Source organism: Podarcis tiliguerta, assembly GCF_965153285.1.
Source record: "Podarcis tiliguerta genome assembly, chromosome: 12".
NCBI classification, from domain to species: domain Eukaryota; kingdom Metazoa; phylum Chordata; class Lepidosauria; order Squamata; family Lacertidae; genus Podarcis; species Podarcis tiliguerta.
The window spans coordinates 838,624-859,015 of NC_139545.1; the positions used below are offsets into that span (position 1 = coordinate 838,624).

Consider the following 20,392-nt stretch of genomic DNA (forward strand, 5'->3'; position numbering starts at 1 on the left):
TTGTAACTCAATTTAGATTTATTCTCTTGAGATATTTTCTGTAGCCCATTTACTTTCAGGAATTCCTCTATGTCCTACTCCTTCTGTGGTTGTTGTGAATATAGCTGTTTAAAGTACTTTTGAAAAGCACTCCTGATTTCTACTGGATTCTGTATACTTCTGCCTTCCACTTCCAAATTAGTAATTGTATTTAATTTCTGCCTCTTCCTCATTTGCCACGCCAATAATTTCCCACATTTATTTGCCGATTCAAAAGTCTTCTGTCTCATTTGTCTAATCTTCCATTCAATCTCTTGGTTTATCATTTGCATATATTGAACTTGGTGTAGTTTTATCTCTCTTAAAATTTCCTCGTATTCGAAGGCGGACCACGGTGGCATTCTAAAGGCCAGTGTGTGACATAGGAAGAAATTGGATTTTGTTTCTTTAAAGCAGCGTTCTGGAGTTTGGGACTTGGGCAAGCATATGAGCATAGAAGAGGACTCCTGAACTATGATTCTAAACCATTGACAGCGTTTTGAAATAAGCCCATGAAAAGGCGCATTTGCAGATTTATAAACCTCTTCGCAACAAAAAGTCACTGAAGCAGTGTTCGATAAAATAGAATACGGGAGGTTACAGGTGAAACTCAGAAAATTAGAATATTGTGGAAAAGTTCATTTAGTTCAGTAATTCAACTTAAAAGGTGAAACTAATATATGAGATAGACTCATGACATGCAAAGCGAGATATGTCAAACCTTTATTTGTTATTGTGATGATCATTGCGTACAGCTGATGAAAACCTCAAATTAACTATCTCAGAAAATTAGAATATTAAATGAAATCAGCAAAACAAGGACTGCAAATAGAGCAATATTGGACCTCTGAGAAGTAGAAGCATGCATATGTATTCAGTACTTGGTTTGAGCCCCTTTTGCATCAATTACTCTCTCAATGCGGCGTGGCATGGATGCTATCAGCCTGTGGCACTGCTGAGGTGTTATGGAAGACCAGGATGCTTCAATAGCAGCCTTCAGCTCTTCTGCATTGCTTGGTCTCATGTCTCTCATCTGTCTCTTGGCAATGCCCCATAGATTCTCTATGGGGTTCAGGTCAGGTGAGTTTTCTGGCCAATCAAGCACAGTAATCCCATGGGCATTGAACCAGGTTTTGGTACTTTTGGCAGTGTAGGCAGGTGACAAAGTCCTGCTGGAAAATGAAGTCAGCATCCCCATAAAGCTCGTCTGCGGAAGGAAGCATGAAGTGCTCCAAAATCTCCGGGTTGATGGCTGTGTTGACCCTGGACTCAATGAAGCACAGTGGACCAACACCAGCTGATGACAGGGCTCCCCAGATCAACACAGACAGTGCAAACTTCACACTGGACTTCAAGCATTCTTCCTCCAGACTCTGGGTCCTTGGTTTCCAAATGAGATGCAAAAGCTGCTCTCATCAGAAGAGAGATTTGATCCTGTTTCCGCTGCTCCTTGTTGGGGCTGGACTAGGGGCCCCGGGGCCCCTTGCAGCTCCACGTGGCCTTTCCCGGAGGATGCAGCACCTTCTCCCCCTCGCCTGCCGGGCGGGGCTGCGACGGGCTTGAAAGCCCCTTGCTTCCGCAGTCCTTCCTGCCACACGGAACAAACTACAGTTCCCAGGAGCGGCGGGGGGGGGGGCGGGGGCGGGTCGTGCTTGTCCTCGAGAGAAAGTGCCGAAGGAGTGCCGGAAGTCGTGGCCCGCGCGTGCGACTCTGCCGTTTCTTGGCTCTCCCTCCCGCCCGGAAGCGCCTGCTCGGCTAGAGCCCGGGAAGGGGGCGGGCGGGGCTCCCTCGGCGCGGCTCCATGGCGGGGCCCGGCCGCCCTCCCGCCGCGGGCGAAGCCTCCTTCGGGCGCCAGCCGCCCCGGGCGGGCCCCGCTGGTAGGACTCTGAGCATGGGCAGAGCGCCTTGGGCGGGGCTCCGGGAGAGAAGAGGGTCAGAAGCAGAGCTCGGAGGGCGGTGCTCCTGAGCGCGTGCAGAGCGCCTCCCTTGGAAGCGGCTCAGCAGTAGCTGCCTGGAGCGCTGCCTCGGCAAGAACAACGAGGGTCTTTGTTGTAAAAAGCGCCTGAAAGGAAAGTGGCAGCCGAGGCTCCTGCGAGCGAGCGAGAGGAGGAGGAGGAAGTCCCCTCTGGGACTAGTCCTTTGCTTTTGACTGCTTTTGTATTCCCAGGGAGTTAAAGGGGGCATGATTTTCATTATTAACTAATTAAATTAGTACAGCACCCTTCTTCCAAACCCCAGGGCGGGTCTCCCCACTGAATCCCCACAACAGCAGCCCTGTGAGGTAGGTGAGGCTCCCCAGGCCATGCCCCCTGGGGGCTCCACCAGAATCTCTCTCCAGGCCCGAGCCTGAAGCTCTGACTCATGGGTAGGCAACCTAAGGCCCAGGGGCCAGATCCGGCCCAGTCGCCTTCTAAATCTGGCCCGCAGACAGTCCGGAAATCAGTGTGTTTTTACATGAGTAGAAAGTGTGCTTTTATTTAAAATGCATCTCTGGGTTATTTGTGGGGCATAGGAATTCGTTCATCCCCTCCCCCCAAAAAATAGTCTGGTCCCCCACAAGGTCTGAGGGACAGTGGACTGGCCCTTGCTCTAACTGCTAGGCGTCTCTCCTGTTTTTTCCAGGGGGAGCCATAAAAGTCGCCCCTTATCATAGTCAAGGCAGGTGTGTGTTTGCAGCTGCAAGCAAAATGAGCATCCCTGGGGTGGGGGTGGGCATCCCCCCCCCCCAGTCCCAGATCTTCCCTCTTATTCCTTCCCCTGTTTGTAAGGCTTCCTTCCTTCCTTGGCTTCCTCCTCCAGTTGGATCTTCCATTGCACCTGAGGAGGAAGAGGCCAACCCCTTCTCCTTCAAGGAGTTTGTGCGGAGCAAGAACCAGTATTTGGCAGCCCCTGTCCTGGAGGAAGCAAAGGGGCTGAGCGGCGTTGCCCTGGCCTCCTCGGGGTCAAGCACCAGCAGCCCCAAGGTAAGGCCTGGGGGGCAAAGCAGGCGATGGGGGGCACCAGGAATCAAGGGGGCAAGTGGCTGAGTCCCCCTCCCCCAGAGGAACCTCCCACACCTCCTCGCACTCACAGGCCTCCCTCTTTCCTGCGCCACCGGTGGGAAGAGTAGTGGCTCTGCAGAGAGAAGGCTACTGGCGGAGGAAAGGGGGGGCCGGGAGGAGAGACCTGCCCCAGGTGCCAAGGGGCTGCGCGGTGAGAGGGGGGCGCTGCTGTCCTGCATGGCTCCTCCTTTCCCCCCTCCTCCTCCAGCGGTGGGAAAGCTGTGCCTGTGCTGCCTGCACCCCCTCAGGCTCAGGCAGGCCCTTACAGCCCCCTCTGGGAGTCAAAGGCAGGGGAGAGGGGAGAGTCACACACACACACAAACACACACACACGGTGTTTGGGAGCTGCAGCGGAGCCGCTTCTCTCTGGGCTGCTCTTAAGCAACTACAGTCAGGTATCCATGGGTTTCTATTCCTGAGTGATGGGCTGCGTTTTTGAAGTATCCCAAGGCTCTTCCTTAGGCTGAGAACAGATTTCCCCCCTTTGACATTTTAGGATTCCTCCAGGTTCTCACTCCTCCTGGACGACAGCACCTCGTCCCCTGGGTCTTTGGATGTGGCCTTCCACAAGCTGTTTCCCCCGCCGAACCCAATGGCAACTAACTCCTCGCTGGAGGATGAAGACGAGGACAGCGAATGGAGCAGCACCTACCAGCCATCAGCCGTTGAAGAGGCCCACCTGGGCAGGATGCCCAGCACCTCCTTGGACAGCACCCGTGACTCTCTCTGCTGCAATCCCTCTGACCTGTCTGAGCTCCAGAGGCTTACTCCGTGGAAGCTGGGGGCCAAGGAGGACCAGAGCTTGCCTGTGGATGGAGCTGCCGGGGGGGACAGCTTTTATCTGCCTCCTTGCCAGCCGACTTACGAAGAAGTGAGGAAGATGGGAATCTGAATTGTAGGCTGCTTGGGTCTCTTCCTAATGCTCCTCCTTCCACGTCTCCTGAATGAGCTGGGAGGCCAGGATTGCTCCCTGGCAAATGGGTCTGCTTCGAGGTTCTCAAGTCCCAGGCTGGGCAAGGGAAGGAAGTGTTCTGTAGCCCTTCTTAATTCCTGCCACCCAATTTATTTTTGCCGCCGCCCCTGTTGGAGGCAGTAATGCTTCTGAGCTCTTGCTCCAGTCCTGTTTTGGGGCTTCTCGTTGCGGCATCTTGGTTGGCCACTGTGAGGACAGGAGGCGGGACCAGATGGGCTCCCTTTGGGCCAATCCAGCTTAGTTCTCCATATGAATATTTAGTGCAGGCATAGGCAAACTCGACCCTCCAGATGTTTTGGGACTACAACTCCCATCACCCCTAGCTAACAGGACCAGCGGTCAGGGATGATGGGACTTGTAGCCTCAAAACATCTGGAGGGCTGAGTTTGCCTATGCCTGGTTTAGTGGGATAGCAGGAGCCTCCCTGCCCAGGGGCAGTCTACCCCGGAATGCCAGCTGGTGGGAGCACAGCTGAAGAGTTGCTGTTGCACTCAGGCCCCGCTTGTGGGCTTTCCATTGGGGCCTCTGTGTAGGCTGGACCATATGGGCCCCCAGGGGCCTGTGTTCACCTCAGGCTTTTCGGGAGGAGCAGTATCTCCCCCCCATTAATTTTTTGTTTTATTCATATGCCTCTTGAATGTAACAAATCTTATGAGTAGCTTACAATAAACATTAAAATTATTAACAAGACTGTTGTAAACTAGTATTTAAAAACATCAGGTGGTTATTATAATTAACAGTGAGAGTTGTTCCACTCCCCACTTCCCCCAAATCACACACACTGTTGAAACTCACCCCAGGGACTGCTCAAAGGCTACTTGGAGGCCCTGTACTAGTGTGGATCCCAGCCAGGAACCTGGTTGTGGAGAGATGGGGTTTTGGTGTCTTAAAGTAGGCTTGCCATACATCAGGAAAATTCCTGATATGTCTTGGTTTGTTTGAAATATGGCTACCCTAAAGGCACCTTCAACATCCTGACTTCATCCTCTGGGCTCCATGAACTCTGGATTCTTCCTCGGTCCCCCCCCCCCTAATAATTCAAAATCCCTTTAATTTTGCAGACAGAGCAAACAGAGTCAAACCTGGGTCCTTGACCAAAAAATTGGATATTCATGTTTTTCTTTATCTCAAAATACACATTGTCTTAATCCAGTTTCATCCAAACAACTTTGCTACTGATATACGAGGCAAACATTTGTTCAATTAGGTATTTCTTTTGCTCTTCCTTTTGCAGTTAAAAGAAGAAAATTCCAAGTTTAGGAGTAAGATCAGCCATCTTCAAGCAGTTTCTGAGAGTCAGGCAGAGAGGTACACATACTCTGTTTCTCGCAAAAAAAATCCTCCAACATAGCTAAATAACAAGCCCTTAAAAAAAAAAAAAACCAAACCAAACCTCGAAAAGTATTTTTGTTATGACTTCAACAGTGAATCAATCACTTGGATTCATTGATTAAGAATGCCTTTAAGTCATCTTAAAACGTGTTCCCAATCAATTGAGCAGCACATATAGTATTATTTTTAATATAAGTCCTTAATATTTGCACCTGCAATTTTTTTGAATCTCTTGAAGAGTCATTTTCTCTTGCCATGAATGGGCCTGCGGGGGGAGAGTCATCTCTTCTGAGATGATGGCTTTCACACTTGCAAAGTATTGCTATGCTCTTGCAAATTTATACTAATTGAATTGGTCCTTTATCAGCTAAGGTGATTACTAAAATGGCCAATCCCACTGGGAGGCAGTGAGATGGGGGGGGGGCGCTAAGAGGCAAGGAGGAGGCAGCAAATCTGTTTTGTTTAAAAGCTTCAATTGTTAATTTGTTTTAAATAGTTTTAATTTGATTTTGAATGAAGGTGCAATAAATTGTTACTGTTTTGAACTTTTTTTCTGCTGTTACCTTAGTGCGCTGTGCAAACCACTATTCTGAATGATTCTGTTTATAGGGTAGGGGGCACCGAGGGGGGAGGAATATATGGAAGCAAGGAGGTGGTGGCCCCCAAAAGTTTGGGAATTGCTGAGCTAGGGAGCCCCCCCCCCCCCAAAGGCAATGCTTGATTCCCTGCTGTTGCCTTTTGTAAACTAGAATCAAGCAGCTGGAAAGGACCCTGGAGGAGAGTCGGCGGAAAGAGGAGAAGGAGACGCGGGACTTGGAGGCGATGGTGCAGCAGGTGGAGGAGAACCTTGAGCTGATGGCGGTGAGTCTGGCCTGCCAGGGGAGGAAGACCGTGGTCCTCCCAGCCCTGGGATGGCTCTGTAATGGGCACTCTTCCCTGTGTCTCAACTGCTGAATAATACACCTGGTTTGTAGGGGACAGTGGTCTCTGTTATCCTCAATTTGTTTCTGAGATCTCAGATGGAAGCAGATCTCTCTACCTGCCCCTCTCGCTTGACCCATCTCTTGGTGGTGGTGGGGCAATGGGCAGCTCCTCCCAGCAGCTCGTGGAGAGGCTGCCAGCCCCAAAGACCCTCCACAGGCCACCCCCAAATCAGCCTTACTTCCTGCCCCCTTGAGGGCTTCTGCCAGCCTGGACGGTGTCCTTGAGAGAAGGCTGCCTTCTGAGGGCCTGGAGAAAGATGCCAACTGCACAAAAGGTCAACTTTATCTCAGCTGCTCTGCACTCTTTCCTCTGGTCCTGCGTGTGGCCCCTGGAAAGCTGTGCGAAACGGGAATGTGATCCATCTGTAATGGAAGCTCATAACAGCGAGCAGGTGGGGGGATTCTGCTCCTAGACTCTGGTGGGACGCTGCTCCCCCCCCCCCCCCCGTGGAAAGCCCACAAGGAGGGCATGTGGCTCCAGGTAGCTGGTCGTGAGAGGCCTACTGCCTCTGACTGATAGCGGGACCTCAGGGTCTCCCCGCCCCCCCCCCCTTTTTATTCTTCCGGCTCCAGTGACCAGCCCTTCTCTTCTCTATTCCAGAAACGGGCCATGAAGGCTGAAACCAGCACTGTGAAGCTGAAGCAGCACAACGCCCTCCTCCAGGTACGGCCTGGGGGCCTGCTCCGTTGGGTCTCCTTTTCTTCTCAGTCCTTTTTAAAAGCCAAGCATTTGTGTTTCTGAGCACCTGCTAAGGCAAAGCTGAGGAGGGTGGAGAGTTAAACTGGGGGACTCTCCCGCAAGAGGCCATGAAGGTCACCCACCTGGAAGGCTCCAAATGAGGATTAGACCGATTGAGGGAGGAGGGGAGGACTAAGCTGGCTCCTAGCCAGGATGGCAGAGGCAGCTTCTGAATCCCAGTTGCTGGAAAGGGCGAGAGGGGAAAGTTGGCTCTTGCTTGCATCATATCATGAGCATTTGGTTGGCCCCTGTGAGAACAGGGTGAGGAGCCAGACGGGCCCCTGGCCTGACCCAGCCCCCAGGCGCTTCTGTTCTGTTTATGAGGCTGAGGAGACGTTGCAGGTTGAAGGCGAGACACGGCTGAACTCCTTTGCCAGGAAACTTGCCCAGACCACGTGTTGTGTGTGTGGCTAGCTACACGCCATAAATTCAAAGCACCTGGCTTCTCCCAAAGAATCCTGGGAAATGTAGTTTAAGGGTGCTGGGTGTTATAGTTATTTGGGGTTAACTACAGTTCCCAGGATGCTTTGGGGGAAGCCAAGGGCTTTAAATACACGTTTTGGCAGAAAAAGCAGGGTGAAAAATGCTTTTTTTAAAAAAAAACCTGCTTAGCAGACTTGCATTGTTTGCAATAACATCCTCAACTAATCTTGCTTGCTGGCATCTCCAGGATCCTTTGAGCTAGCTCCTCTGTGCTTTTTATCCACATGTCTCTGTAGCTGGGGGTGGTGAGCCACTGATGTATCCCCCCTCCTGTTTTTTACCTTAAAGGTTCAGGTGGAGAACTACAGGTTAGAAAATGAAGCCTTGAAATCTAGCCACTCGGCTAACCTGGCCATAGTGCAGCAAAATGCCAGTGCTGCCTTGCAGAATCTCCTCGCCGTCATCACAAAGTCCCAACCATCCATCAGGTACATTTCAACATCCGGCATCTGTACATTAAAATCAACTTGCAACTCAACGAAAGATAGATGAGCCATCTTGCGTGATGTAAACAAATGAGTTAAATGACGCAGTCCAGGCCTTGAGTTGGCACATCACACACACACACACACACATGCTCTGAGATAAGGTGCCAGGCAACATAGCAACATCAGCGGTCAGTGGTTTGACTTGCAGAGACATTCGCCCTCATTGTTTCAGGAATGAGAAGACAAGGATAACAGTCTCTAGGGCACTGCTTCTGTCTTCTCCTTGTCCGGTCCTGTTTGACTGAGACTGTGAGGATGGGTTTTACTCAGTAGCATTAGCTAGCATGGAATCATAGAATTGGAAGGGACCCTGAGGATCATCTAGTCCAACCCTCTGCAATGCAGGAGTATGCAGCTGTCCCATGCAGGGAGGGAACCTGCAACTTTGGCATTATCAGACCATGTGTTAGCAGATCTCTCTGTCCACATGTATCTTTAATTCAGAGACCTAAAGAACTATATAGTACCATACTGGCCCAAATATAAGCCATACCCATAAATAAGCTGCACCTTTAAAATTTAGGGGGGGGGGGGAGGAAAAAAAGACAATACCCGAATATAAGCCGCTCCCTTAAAATTGAGTTACAGGCTGAAAATTGCTGTGGTTGGTAGAATTGTAACTGAGCCAATTTAAGCCTTCGATCTTGCAAGCCAGCAAAAGTTACCAAACAATCACTGAAATCGCTATTCAGTTGCTACAATTCCGCAGGCACTCACACCTGTAAATGGCAAATGTAGAATAAAATGCTGTGGGTTAATTGCACAACAGTCTCAAGCTTGCAAATCGGCAATAAAAAAAATAGTGTTCCATTTTACCATATGTCTGTTTCAGCAGCGATATTGTAAAAGCCAATTTTTGTAAGGTAACGAATTTAAGCCACACTTTAACTTTTCACAGTCGGAATTTGGAAAAAAAAGTGTGGCTTATATTCGGGCCAATACAGTAGTCAGTAGTGTTTAGATTCGTCTTGCGTGTGGAGACAAGAAGCACTTGGTTCCTCTGAACTGTGTGGGAGATGAGTTTTCCCCATAGCCAAGGCATCTCTGAAGACTCTGCTGGGCCTCCAGCACACAGCGAGAGATGTGATGAACTCCAGCCGACTTCCACAAGCCCCCAACAGGCCGCTTCCTTGAAGACCCTGAAACTTCAAAGCAGCAGCCATGAGTTAAAAAGGGGAACAGGGTAGAAACTTAGGAAGCTGCCTTCTACAGAGTCAGAACCATTGGTCCATCTAACTTTGTATTGTCTACACTGACTGGCAGCAGCTCTCCAGGGTTTTAGGCAGGGGGTCTCCCGCAGATTCCATTGGAAATGGAACCCAGGACCTTCTGCGTGTGGAGCTACAACCCTGAAAACGAAGCATGGTTTCAGTCCTCAGCCCTTGCCATCAAGACAAACTTGGGAAGGGCTGTAGCAGAGGGCTAGTTTTGCAGGCAGACTCTCCCAAGTTCTGCCTCTGGCATTTTCCAGCCTCCTATGTGAAATCCCACAGAGCCACAGATGTTCAGTGTGGACAAGTCCGAGTTGGGTGGAAACAGAGGGAGCCCAGCATTTTGTGTTACTAGGGGAGTATTGTGTTTTTTTAATGATCTGTCTGCAACCGGTATGACATGCCAAAGCCTTGTAAGTACTTGCCCAGCTTTGAGGAGGAGGCAGGGGGGGGCTGGGACCCTGGCAGAGCCCCCGCCCCCAAGCCCTGCACTTCCCTTAGCATTCAGGATGGGAGTTACCTGTATCTGTAATCGAAAGAGATGGAAGTAATAGCTTGGGCTTCTCTTGAATTGTGTGCAGCTCAGGAATGCAGCTCAGTCTCTGGTCCACTTTATCCGGGTTCCCCAAAGTTCACTCAGATGTCCATGTCTGCGTAGGCCAGCTTCTATTCTGAGCCAAATGCTTTCATGGCCTCCTTGAAAACCTGCCAAGGGTGCAGTTGGGGATAAGGGAGTTGCCAGTAAGCCCACTTATTGCTGTGCCAGGTTCAATAGGCCCAGGGTGCCTCAGGGAGCCCCTGAACTCTTCTATCCCAGACCTTTATGCCGCAGCTTGATCACCAAGATCATCTGCAGGAGGGCTGTTGGGCGTTCCTTGGTGAGGTTCATTTGACAGTAACAAGAAACTGAGCCTTTACTGTCTTTGGTCCAGTCCTGTGGTACTCTCTGCCACTGGAGATTCAGCAAGCCAACTTTTTCAATGCCAACTTTTAAACACCTGCTGAAAACATTTTTGTTCTGCTAGGCCTCCATGGACAATTTAGAATGCATCCTTCTACAATGGTTAATGGATGTTTGTTTTTAACTTTTTGTGGTTTTTATTGTATGGTTTTATGTTTTTATTGCTGTAAACTGCTTTGATATATATCTTTATGATACAGTGGTCATACAAATATTTTTATAAATAAGTAATTCCTGGCCTAAGCAGTCACTCTCACATTCATTCATTCATCCCTCCCCCCCTTTCTTTCTAACAACCTCCTGCTTTCATTCCAGGCAGCTGCTCTCTGGCGCGAAAGAGCTGCAGGTGGTGGCTGAACTGCTGAAGTCACTGGACAAAATCTCCGAGATACCACAAGGGTCTTCCTAAACATTGTGGCACAGGACTTAAGCAAAGGCTTAAGGGTTTGAAAGGGGGGTGGAGGAAGCCCTTTTCCTGCCCAGGGGCTACAGGACCTTGTGAAGGATCATCATCGGTGGGGGCAAAGACACCTGTGTGTCTACACACCTGTGCCCAACACCTCCAGATGCTTTTGATGCTGAGACACATCTTCTTCCTCACTGGTCTCTGCCATCACTCTCCAGTTCCTCACTGGGTGCACCTCCTGGCTCCTCTCTCATACCTTTGCATCTGCTTTTTCAGCTCTTGCCTCCCCCCTGCCCCCCCCCCCCGTGGGCTTCTCTTGTGACTGCAGTCCGCTTGCCTTTGTCACTGAATGCATCCTCATGTGTTTCTGGCTTCTAGTTAGAGATGACTGCTCGGTAAAGACCCAGCATGAAAACACTAAAACCTTTTAGAAATTCTGTACAGGCGACTCCCCGTTTACACGGGGGTAACGTTCTGGTCCCCTGCGCGCATAAGTGAAATGTGCAAAAATGGGGGGCACCCTGCTGCGACTTCAGCTTGCAAGGAGCTCTTTTCCAGACCCTAAAGAGGACGCCCTCTGGGCTCCAGGGAGTCTTTGTCGGCTGGAGGTGCATTGGGGTTTTGTAGAGGCTCTTCAGGTCTCTCCCCCATTGGGTTTTTGGTGCTACGCATATGCACAGTTGTGCATGAATTGAACACACTTAAATGGGGGGGGGGGTTCCTCTATTATAAAAATTACAGCTTGCAGCATTTAAAGAAAATCCTTCCTGGCAGAAAGAGAAGCAAAGATAAAGTTACACAGCTTGTAAGCAATAGCTCAAAACATGACAATCACATAATCTGTTAAAATTGCAGGGGTTTAAAAGGCCTGGAAGAATTTTAAAAGATATATTTATATGGAAGATGCAGGGAAGGTGTCAGGCTTTGAAGAGAGGTTGGTAACCTTTTGCTTTAAAGGAGCAATGCAAGGGAGTTCCATTATCACCTTTTTATATAGCAAAAGTTTTGGATTTAACAAACGCTTCTTGAATGCCTAATTCTGAAGCTTTCCTCCTATCCTAGGATTAATAATAGCATTATTTTCAAAATAAAATCAATTTATAACTGCAGAGCACTCTTTTCTTTTCCTGTTTGGTTTTGCTATAATCACACACACCCTTTCACATCTTTCAGTTAGTAGGCAGGGTATATATACTCATAAGTGAATAAATTATGAGTGCAGATTCTAGCCCTTCCTGGAATATCTCCCCACCAAGGAGCAGAGATCCAGGAGCAGGCTGCAGATGTTTCTCTTTGCCTTTTGGTTATATCCTCATTAATAGCTGCTGAAACCAGTGACACAAAAGCCATGTAAAAAGAAAAAAATTTAAAATCAGAGATGAGGTCTTAAAATATCTCAATTTCCTGCATGAGTTTTGTCGAATAGGAAAGCTTTTAGCAGACTGAAATTTTAAAATGGAAGCTGCCTATTGAATTGGGTCTGCAAGTCCTTAAAGGTCTAGATATAGGGAATTTAAAAAAACCTTGCTCTTCAGCCGAAAGAGGTTCCTGTTATGAGGCTGTAACGGATCATTAACAGTAAAAAATAAAAAATGACCAGAATAAAGGCATACTAGCCATTTGAAATGGTGCTCTTGTGCTCTAGTCATGTGGTTTTCCACATTTTGCCTCTTTGTCCCTTACAATTTTGTTGAAACTTTGGAAAGGTTTATCCAATGTGGGAGACGGGAAGCTGCCTATAACAAGGCACAGGATGTACCAGCAGAGAGGAGGACTCCGTGCTCAGCCTTTGCACATCAGAGAAAAGGTGGACTCTCCAAACAGGCAGATCAGTCACTAACAGGCTTTATGCTTTTTATTGCAAGGCTGAAATAATGTGCAGACATGGTGTAATAAATAAGCTTGCACTATTTGTAAGGCACCATGTGAAGCACCGGCCACTACAAGAAATAGGATAAACCTTGCTTGCTTGGGATTCTTAATATTTGGTGGACCAGGATGCAAAACTGCTGGGCCATGTTCAGATTTCTGGATTTAATACTGGATTACTCTTGACAATTGGGTTTTGCTGTAAAAAAAGCACCATTGCAAAGTACGAAAAAAATGTCCACGAGGCCTCTGTTCTGGGGGTTTTCACCTTCCAGGGCCATTTGCCTTTTTATCTGCTACTTTACCACCTGTCTCTCAAGCCACTTGTTTGCCTCCTTCTGGCAACTCCTGCAGCCTAGCTGGTGCCCTGAACTGTAGGTGGGTCCCCACATGGCAAGACAGTGATAACAGCAAGAACCTTCATTGAACTACATAACTGGGAAACGGGCAAAGCAACTGCTTATATACATTTCTGAAAGCCTGGTCCACTCCCATCTCCAACGTGATTTGCTGTCTTAACTTCCAACCTGCGAATCACAACTCAAGAGTTCAAGGGCCAATGGCAGAGGCCCAAATCCTGAAAAGTTCTGTGATTGAACATCCTGTATGGAATCAGAACACAGCAGCTCCGAATCCTTAGTCCAGACTCAAGCTCAGGAAAACGGATCACGGATCACATAACATGCCCAATGTATTGATCTGCTTCCCTTTGGACCAGGTCAGAGGATCAAGAGAGATCTTGTCCTCTGGGCAGCCCAGGACCTCCAGGCGCCCGGAGTCACCCCCGAAGGCGCACTCCATTGTCTCCTGAGACAGACGGATGCGAAGAGCCTCGGGGAAGAGGGAGACTCGGAATGGCTCTCCTTCCGTCCACACCAGACGTGAAGGCTACTCCAGCTCCGCACAACGAGGACAGCATTGCCATCTCCCCTGCTCGCTTCCTCCTCGGCACGTGTGGAGGGTCAGCACCCGTGTTGTGTTGGTGGTCCTCCCTGCCAGGAGAGAGCCCTGCTCCGAGCCGGCTTGCCTGGGGGGCTCGGGGACCAGCCCTGCTTTCAAGCGGGGGCGCCTCCCCCAGGAGGGAGACGGGCCTCCGAGCTGCCCCCTTCCTCCGGCATCAATGTTCAACGCCCCCCCCCCCCCCCGCGCAGCACCGGTTGTTCTCGCGGACGCGCCCGTCTCCGCGTGGATGGAAGGCAGCCTGAGCCCGGAAGTGCCCGGCGCAGGGCGGGCCGGGACCCCTCTCCATGTTTCGTAGCTCTGCGGCTCCCCCCGGCCCCGCCCACCATCGGGCGGAAGTCGGCTTCGCCAGGAGGCCGCGTTGCCCGCAGCGCCCCCTGCCGCCCCTGCTGCCGGGGCAGCGCTCCAGATCTGCCCTGCACTCTAGCGGACCCCTGCCTTGCATCCGGGAGAAGGAAAACCTCCGCTGCCTTGTGGCTCGATTCATTGGCGAGAAAGGAAGAATCCACTGCCTTGCCAGATATCTTCAGGAGAAGGAAAGGCTCAGGAGTCAGCCAGGGTGGAGGGGAGTCCCGAAGGCTATTGGGTGGCGCCTCCTACGCTTCCTCCTGGCAACTCCCGCAGCCCAGCTGGTGCTTTCCAGGCCCAGAGGGACCTCCATGCCCCCGGCCCAGGTCACTCGGCAGCGCTGCTTGTGTAGCAAAACAGCAGGGAAGGCAGCAGCTCTGAGTTACCATCTCTGCAGCCTCAGCAGGAGCTGACCTCCGGGGGTGACCTCCAGAGTCTCGCAAAACCTCTTCACTTTGAACTCCCCCCCCCCCCGCCCTCCACGTTCATCAATAGACTAACTTTATATTGTTTCATTGGTAACATAAAAGGAAAAATGACTATCTTTCATACTTATTCTAAGCCAACCACAAAGGGTTTAGCTATGTAATGTTGAATGTTACCTGTTAAATCTGTTCTACCCTGTTTCCCCTTTGTTTCTGTTTTTATTAAAACCAGTTTATGATTCAAAAATTTACACATTGAACCATATGTTGTAGATATTATGGTAAATTTATTGTGCTATTTTTGTGACAAACAAATGACATAAGACATGGTCTATTTATTTTTATCATTTATTCCTATGATCATTGTTTATAAAACTGGTTATTTAAAAAACCAAAAAAGGGATGGGGGAAAAGACCAGTCAAAGCTAGTAGTGGGATGGAACTTAGGTTAGTGAAACTAACTGTAATAATGTCTGGTATTCCACTACTTTCGGACCAGCCAGAAAAAGAGTTTGCTCAGCTTTTATATATAGCTCTCAAGAGGAGGTTTTCTAACGTTAGGATGATTAATTTTTAACAAGTGAGCCCAAAGAATAACTAGAAAGTGGGATTCATGCTGTGTGTCGCAAACTAGAATGATTGACTGTTTTAGTTTGCATTTGTTCACAAAATCGGGAAATTAAAAAAGATTTGTAATGCACAAGCTTGCATGATGGGAAATGTAAGCAAATTACTGAACAGCAGTTTCTGCCCTTTTGCATCTGTTGAAATATTTCTGCAGATTATGCCACAGAGTGCTGCTTGCAAAATTAAAGAAACAGAAAGTTATGGCACAAGGCATATACTTTTGAGTGGACTTACTATCTTTTATTTTCTAATTTTAGTGCATGTGTGTGTGTGGGTTCTCCACTGCTGCTGGTCATAATGTCAAAATGCAGCAGATGGCAGTACTGTACAAGGAAAACTCAAGCTGTGTAGCATGTTACATGGCTTGATATTCACAGGGGTTAAAGAGTGATGATGCTCCAAGCACCTGTGGTGTTACCTCGCGTGTTGATCTTGCAACAGTGTGTAGTATTCTACAAGTATAAATACCAATTTTAACGTAGCACGTGACTTTCACCTATTTGAAATGTCCCTTTAGATCTGTTCTACACCTTAGTCGCTTTCAAAGGGCCTGTCAAGATGTACCAAGGATCATCAGCTTCACCTCATTAGGGCTTCTGTGGTTCTGGACATTTCCTAGTGGAGGATTTTGACTGGTGCCGTGCGATGGCGGAATGGAGATTTGAAAACTACCTTTCTGTGAAGATGCACACAGGGGCACAAAAGTCCTCGTATTCGAAGGCGGACCACGGTGGCATTCTAAAGGCCAGTGTGTGACATAGGAAGAAATTGGATTTTGTTTCTTTAAAGCAGCGTTCTGGAGTTTGGGACTTGGGCAAGCATATGAGCATAGAAGAGGACTCCTGAACTATGATTCTAAACCATTGACAGCGTTTTGAAATAAGCCCATGAAAAGGCGCATTTGCAGATTTATAAACCTCTTCGCAACAAAAAGTCACTGAAGCAGTGTTCGATAAAATAGAATATGGGAGATTACAGTTCAGTAAACGAGAGGCAATGAAATCAGTCCTACAATTCAGTGTCACTTGGGTAGGTTCTCTTTCTATCCGTTTATTATATTTCCTTGGCAGTGAGGGGGGTGCATGGTTGGTTGTCTTTAGTTGGCGGAAGTGAGATTTGTTTGTATGGGGAGGTGATTGCTGGCTCAAGTGAGCCATCTTGCTTCGCATGCTGTCGGTGGGTTTTTGTCATTGACTTGTTGGGCTGTGTATGCAATACCAGGGTGATGGCATCTTCTTCTATTTTTCCCCGTGTCAATTTTAGTCTGTTGGTTAGCTTTTCTAGTAACCAGGCAGGGGATTTAAGCTTTTCCTTAATAACCTCTTTCTCTCTACAACTCTCCTTTCACAGGTTTCTGGAGATTTTTTTGCAAAAGAAACCACTCCCTGCCACCATTTCTGCAATACAATGCTGCACTCAAGGCTGTTTGGCAGAGAAGTGGTTGCTGGTGTTTGTTGCATATGTTGGCATGCATGGACGTAGGGGGGGGCAGCTGCTGCCCCTAAATAAATTAAATTCAATAAAAATACACAGCAAACTGAAGTTCTGCCCCGCTAACAAAAGTACTGCCCCAACTAAAAATCTGGCTAAGCCCATGTTGGCATGTGATAGTGTAGTTTTAGCTTACAATGCAAGTATGAGCCTTCCTCAAGTGATCACTGAACTCTTCCATTTGTGTAGAGTTGGAATGTCTGCATGGATTCATGATCAGATGTCCTTGAATATCTTGTGAAGACTACCGTATTTTTCGCTCTATAGGACGCACCGGACCATAGGAGGGGGAGAAGGGGGGGGGGGAATTCTTTCTTGTTCTCCTCCTCTAAAACAAGGAGTATTCAAGGTGCGTTTAAGAGCAGGTCGGGGAACAGCGCAAAGGCTGCGTGCAGCCTTGCCGCTGCCCCCCGAGCTTGTGGGGCTGGCTGTGGGGGGAAGCACTGCTTTCCCCCACCGCCAGCCTCAAAGATCCCTGAAGCCTTTGGAGCGCAGCGGGACCCCGCACTGCACTCCAAAGGCTTCGGGTTCCTTTCGCTGACCCAAAGCCTTTGGAGCGCAGTGCGAGTTCCTGCTGCACTCCAAAGGCTTGAGGCTTCGGGGACAGCCTTTGTAGCCTCCGCGGGGCAGCGGGGTGCCTTCACCCCGCTGCCCTACGGAGGCTTTGCACAGCCATCCCCAAGCTAGAACAGCGAGACGCTGTTCTGGCTTCGGGGACAGCCTTTCAAGCCTCCGCAGCCATCCCGACGCTAGAACAGTGAGACGGAGGGCTGCGCAGCACCCCATCTCGCTGTTCTGGCTTCAGGGACAGCCTTTCAAGCCTCCGCAGGGCAGCGGGGTGCCTTCACCCCAGTGCCCTGCAGAGGCTTTGCGCAGCTAACCCCGAAGCTTTTGGAGCACAGCGCAAGGTCCCGCTGCGCTCCAAAGGCTTCAGGCGGCTATCCCTGAAACCTGGAGAGCGAGAGGGGTCAGTGCGCACTGACCCCTCTCGCTCTCCAGGCTTCAGCAAAATCAACGCATAGCCTCCAGAGCATGGAGGGAGCGCTCCCTCTGCGCTTTGGAGGCTTCACGTTGCTTTCGCTGAAGCCAAGGAGCCTGCATTCACTCCATAGGACACACAAACATTTCCCCTTCATTTTTGGAGGGGGAAAAGTGCGTCCTATAGAACGAAAAATACGGTAAATGCCGCCACCACTTTGCTGAAGCTCAGCAGGTCTGGGTCTTGACAGTGCCTGGATAAGAGACCACCTTGGAACCACATGGAAGAAAGGAGGGATATAAATGTAAGAAGTCTGACGTGTCTGACTTCTGGACCCAGGCTGGTCCACATTCCGTATATCTGATACTTTTCTTGAATTAGATAGAATGCTATCACATGGGATTTGACACAAATCTTAAACCTATATATTAATTTGAAATACAATAATCCTAGACAATCTCCTACCTAACAACCTTTGAACCTTGGTTACAAGTGCAGTCACCACCTCCTTGAGTGGGAACCATTGGGTGGAAATGACTTTAGAATAGCTGATTTTGCTAACAGTTTCCAAATTATGTCATTTTCAGGACATACTTATGGTATATAGATATTACTCATGTATTGTATTACTCACTTTCGTAGTTCAGATGCGTGGCATCTGTAAAAACTGGAAACTCCAGTTGCACCACAACGTGAAAGTAGTTATGTAGATGATACTCCCTTTCATCTACATTTAAATATGACTCCATGATGTGACTCAAGAGAAGCAATACAAAATAGCAGAACTGAAAGTGAAGGCCGTTGTGTATAAGACTGATTGAGGAAAACTGCTGCTACCTCCAAACATATCCCTTATCCTAGGTCTCTTAACAGTGTGCACAGATCCTTGATATAATCAGCATGCGTGCTTCAGGAAACGTGAGAATTGTACAATCAGGTCTCTGTGATAATCCAAAGATTAGTCAATGCACTTTGAATGATCTTCCTTTACATAGATCCATTTAGTTTCCAAAGCACTGAGGATGATTTTCAAAAGCAGAAGCTACTGGCAGATATTTTCCCCCACCCCTTGCAATTTGAAAATAAAACCAAGCTCAGATAACAGATACGAGGCTCTGGGCAGGAAATTGAAGCAATTAAATGCACAAATTGTCATCTCATCTGTCCTCCCAGTTGAACGACGTGGCCCAGGGAGAGAGGGAAAAATAGTGGAAGTGAACTGCTGGCTTCGCAAATGGTGTAAACAGGAACGGTTTGGATTCTTAGATCACGGACTGCAGTTTCTTGAAGATGGATTTCTGGCAAGCGATGGGCTGCACCTCACAACGGTTGGGAGGAATGTTTTTGCCAAAAATCTCAGAAACCTCATCAGGAGGGCTTTAAACTGACTAATGTGGGGGAGGGAGACAGTGCTCCTGAAGGTAGGAGTCTATCAATTGATGAAGATGATCATCCAAATGTCATAGACCAAATGGAGCAAACAGCACGCAGACCTAGTGGTGGGAGGAAAAAATCCTTAAATAGGAGACACGGGGGAATGATTAATGGACTTCAATGTCTGTACACTAATGCGCAAAGCATGGGAAATAAACAAGATGAGCTTGAGCTCTTGGTACAGCAAACTAAATATGACATAATAGGCATCACTGAAACCTGGTGGGATAAGTCCCACGATTGGAATGTAATAATGGAGGGATACAATCTATTTCAGAGAAACAGACCAGACAAGAAAGGAGGAGGAGTGGCGTTATATGTCAGGGATGTGTATACCTGTGAAGAGATCCAAGATTTAGAACCTCAAAGCCAAAGTGAGAGCATTTGGGTCAAAATTAAGGGAGAGAAGAATAACAGTGACCTCATTGTGGGAGTTTACTATAGATCCCCAAGCCAAACGGAGGACATAGATGATGCCTTCCTGGAACAGATGGCCAAGCATGCAAAAGGAAGGGAGATAGTAGTAATGGGGGACTTCAATTACCCGGATATTTGTTGGATGTCAAACTCAGCCAAGAGCATAAGGTCAAACAGATTCCTCACTGGCCTTGCAGACAACTTCATTGTCCAGAGAGTGGGAGAAGCAACAAGAGGAACAGCCATTTTAGATCTGGTCCTAACCAATGTTGATGACCTGGTTAGTGGGGTAGAAGTGGAAGGATCATTAGGCGCGAGTGATCATGCTCTTCTGAAGTTTACTATACAGCGGAAAGGAGCAGCCAAGCATACTAGGACTCAATTTCTTGACTTTAAGAAAGCCGACTTCATAAAACTTAGGGAAGTGCTGGGTGAGATCCCATGGACAGTAATACTAAAAGGAAAGGGAGTTCATGATGGCTGGGAGTTTGTTAAGAGGGAGATAGTAAAAGCACAACTTCAGGCAATACCAATGAGACGGAAACATGGAAGGTGCCTAAAAAAGCCAGGGTGGCTATCTAAGGAACTTTTAACTGAGTTAAGATTAAAAAAGGATGTGTACAAAAAATGGAAAAGGGGGGAAACCACCAAAGAGGAATTCAAACAAATAGCCATCACGTGTAGACACAAAGTCAGAAAAGCTAAAGCACAGAATGAACTCAGGCTTGCTAGAGAGGTTAAAAGCAACAAAAAAGGCTTTTATGGGTATGTTCGTAGCAAAAGGAAGAACAAAGAAACAGTGGGGTCACTCAGAGGAGAAGATGGTGAAATGCAAACAGGGGACACAGAAAGGGCTGAACTCCTCAATGCCTTCTTTGCCTCAGTCTTCTCCGATAAAGAAAACAATGCCCGACCTGAAGAATTTGGAGCAAATGATTCAGCAGAGGAAACACAGCCCAGAATAACTAAGGAGATAGTAGAATCATAGAATCATAGAATCATAGAGTTGGAAGAGACCACAAGGGTCATCGAGTCCAACCCCCTGCCAAGCAGGAAACACCATCAGAGCACTCCTGACATATGGTTGTCAAGCCTCTGCTTAAAGACCTCCAAAGAAGGAGACTCCACCACACTCCTTGGCAGCAAATTCCACTGTCGAACAGCTCTTACTGTCAGGAAGTTCTTCCTAATGTTTAGGTGGAATCTT

The 20,392-nt window shown here is 48.4% G+C and overlaps 2 protein-coding genes across 4 annotated transcripts in view; both read left to right on the forward strand.

The window, feature by feature from the left end:
• Positions 1-20,173, forward strand: part of LOC310660724 (uncharacterized protein) — a gene marked incomplete at its 3' end in the record, with an annotated part of 176,638 nt that extends 156,465 nt beyond the window's left edge. Inside the window, exon 3 of the mRNA XM_083405681.1 lies at positions 18,447-20,173. Within this exon, the coding sequence (XP_083261807.1) occupies positions 18,806-20,173 (1,368 nt within the window). The 5' untranslated portion in view covers positions 18,447-18,805. The remainder of the gene's footprint in view (positions 1-18,446) is intronic.
• On the forward strand, positions 1,726-11,744 carry LOC310661279 (endosome-associated-trafficking regulator 1-like). 3 transcript variants are annotated; one of them, XM_083407111.1, is made up of 8 exons: positions 1,726-1,895; positions 2,818-2,981; positions 3,556-3,930; positions 5,267-5,340; positions 6,114-6,225; positions 6,949-7,011; positions 7,858-7,997; positions 10,545-11,744. In XM_083407111.1, exons 1-8 carry the CDS (start codon positions 1,820-1,822, stop codon positions 10,636-10,638), a joined length of 1,098 nt encoding a protein of 365 aa, XP_083263237.1. In that variant the 5' UTR covers positions 1,726-1,819; the 3' UTR covers positions 10,639-11,744. The 3 variants fall into 3 exon arrangements, with proteins under 3 accessions (XP_083263237.1, XP_083263239.1, XP_083263238.1); XM_083407113.1 differs by lacking the exon at positions 7,858-7,997 and having other exon boundaries at positions 1,739-1,895; XM_083407112.1 differs by lacking the exon at positions 6,949-7,011 and having other exon boundaries at positions 1,739-1,895.
• Positions 20,174-20,392: the final 219 nt, after the last annotated feature.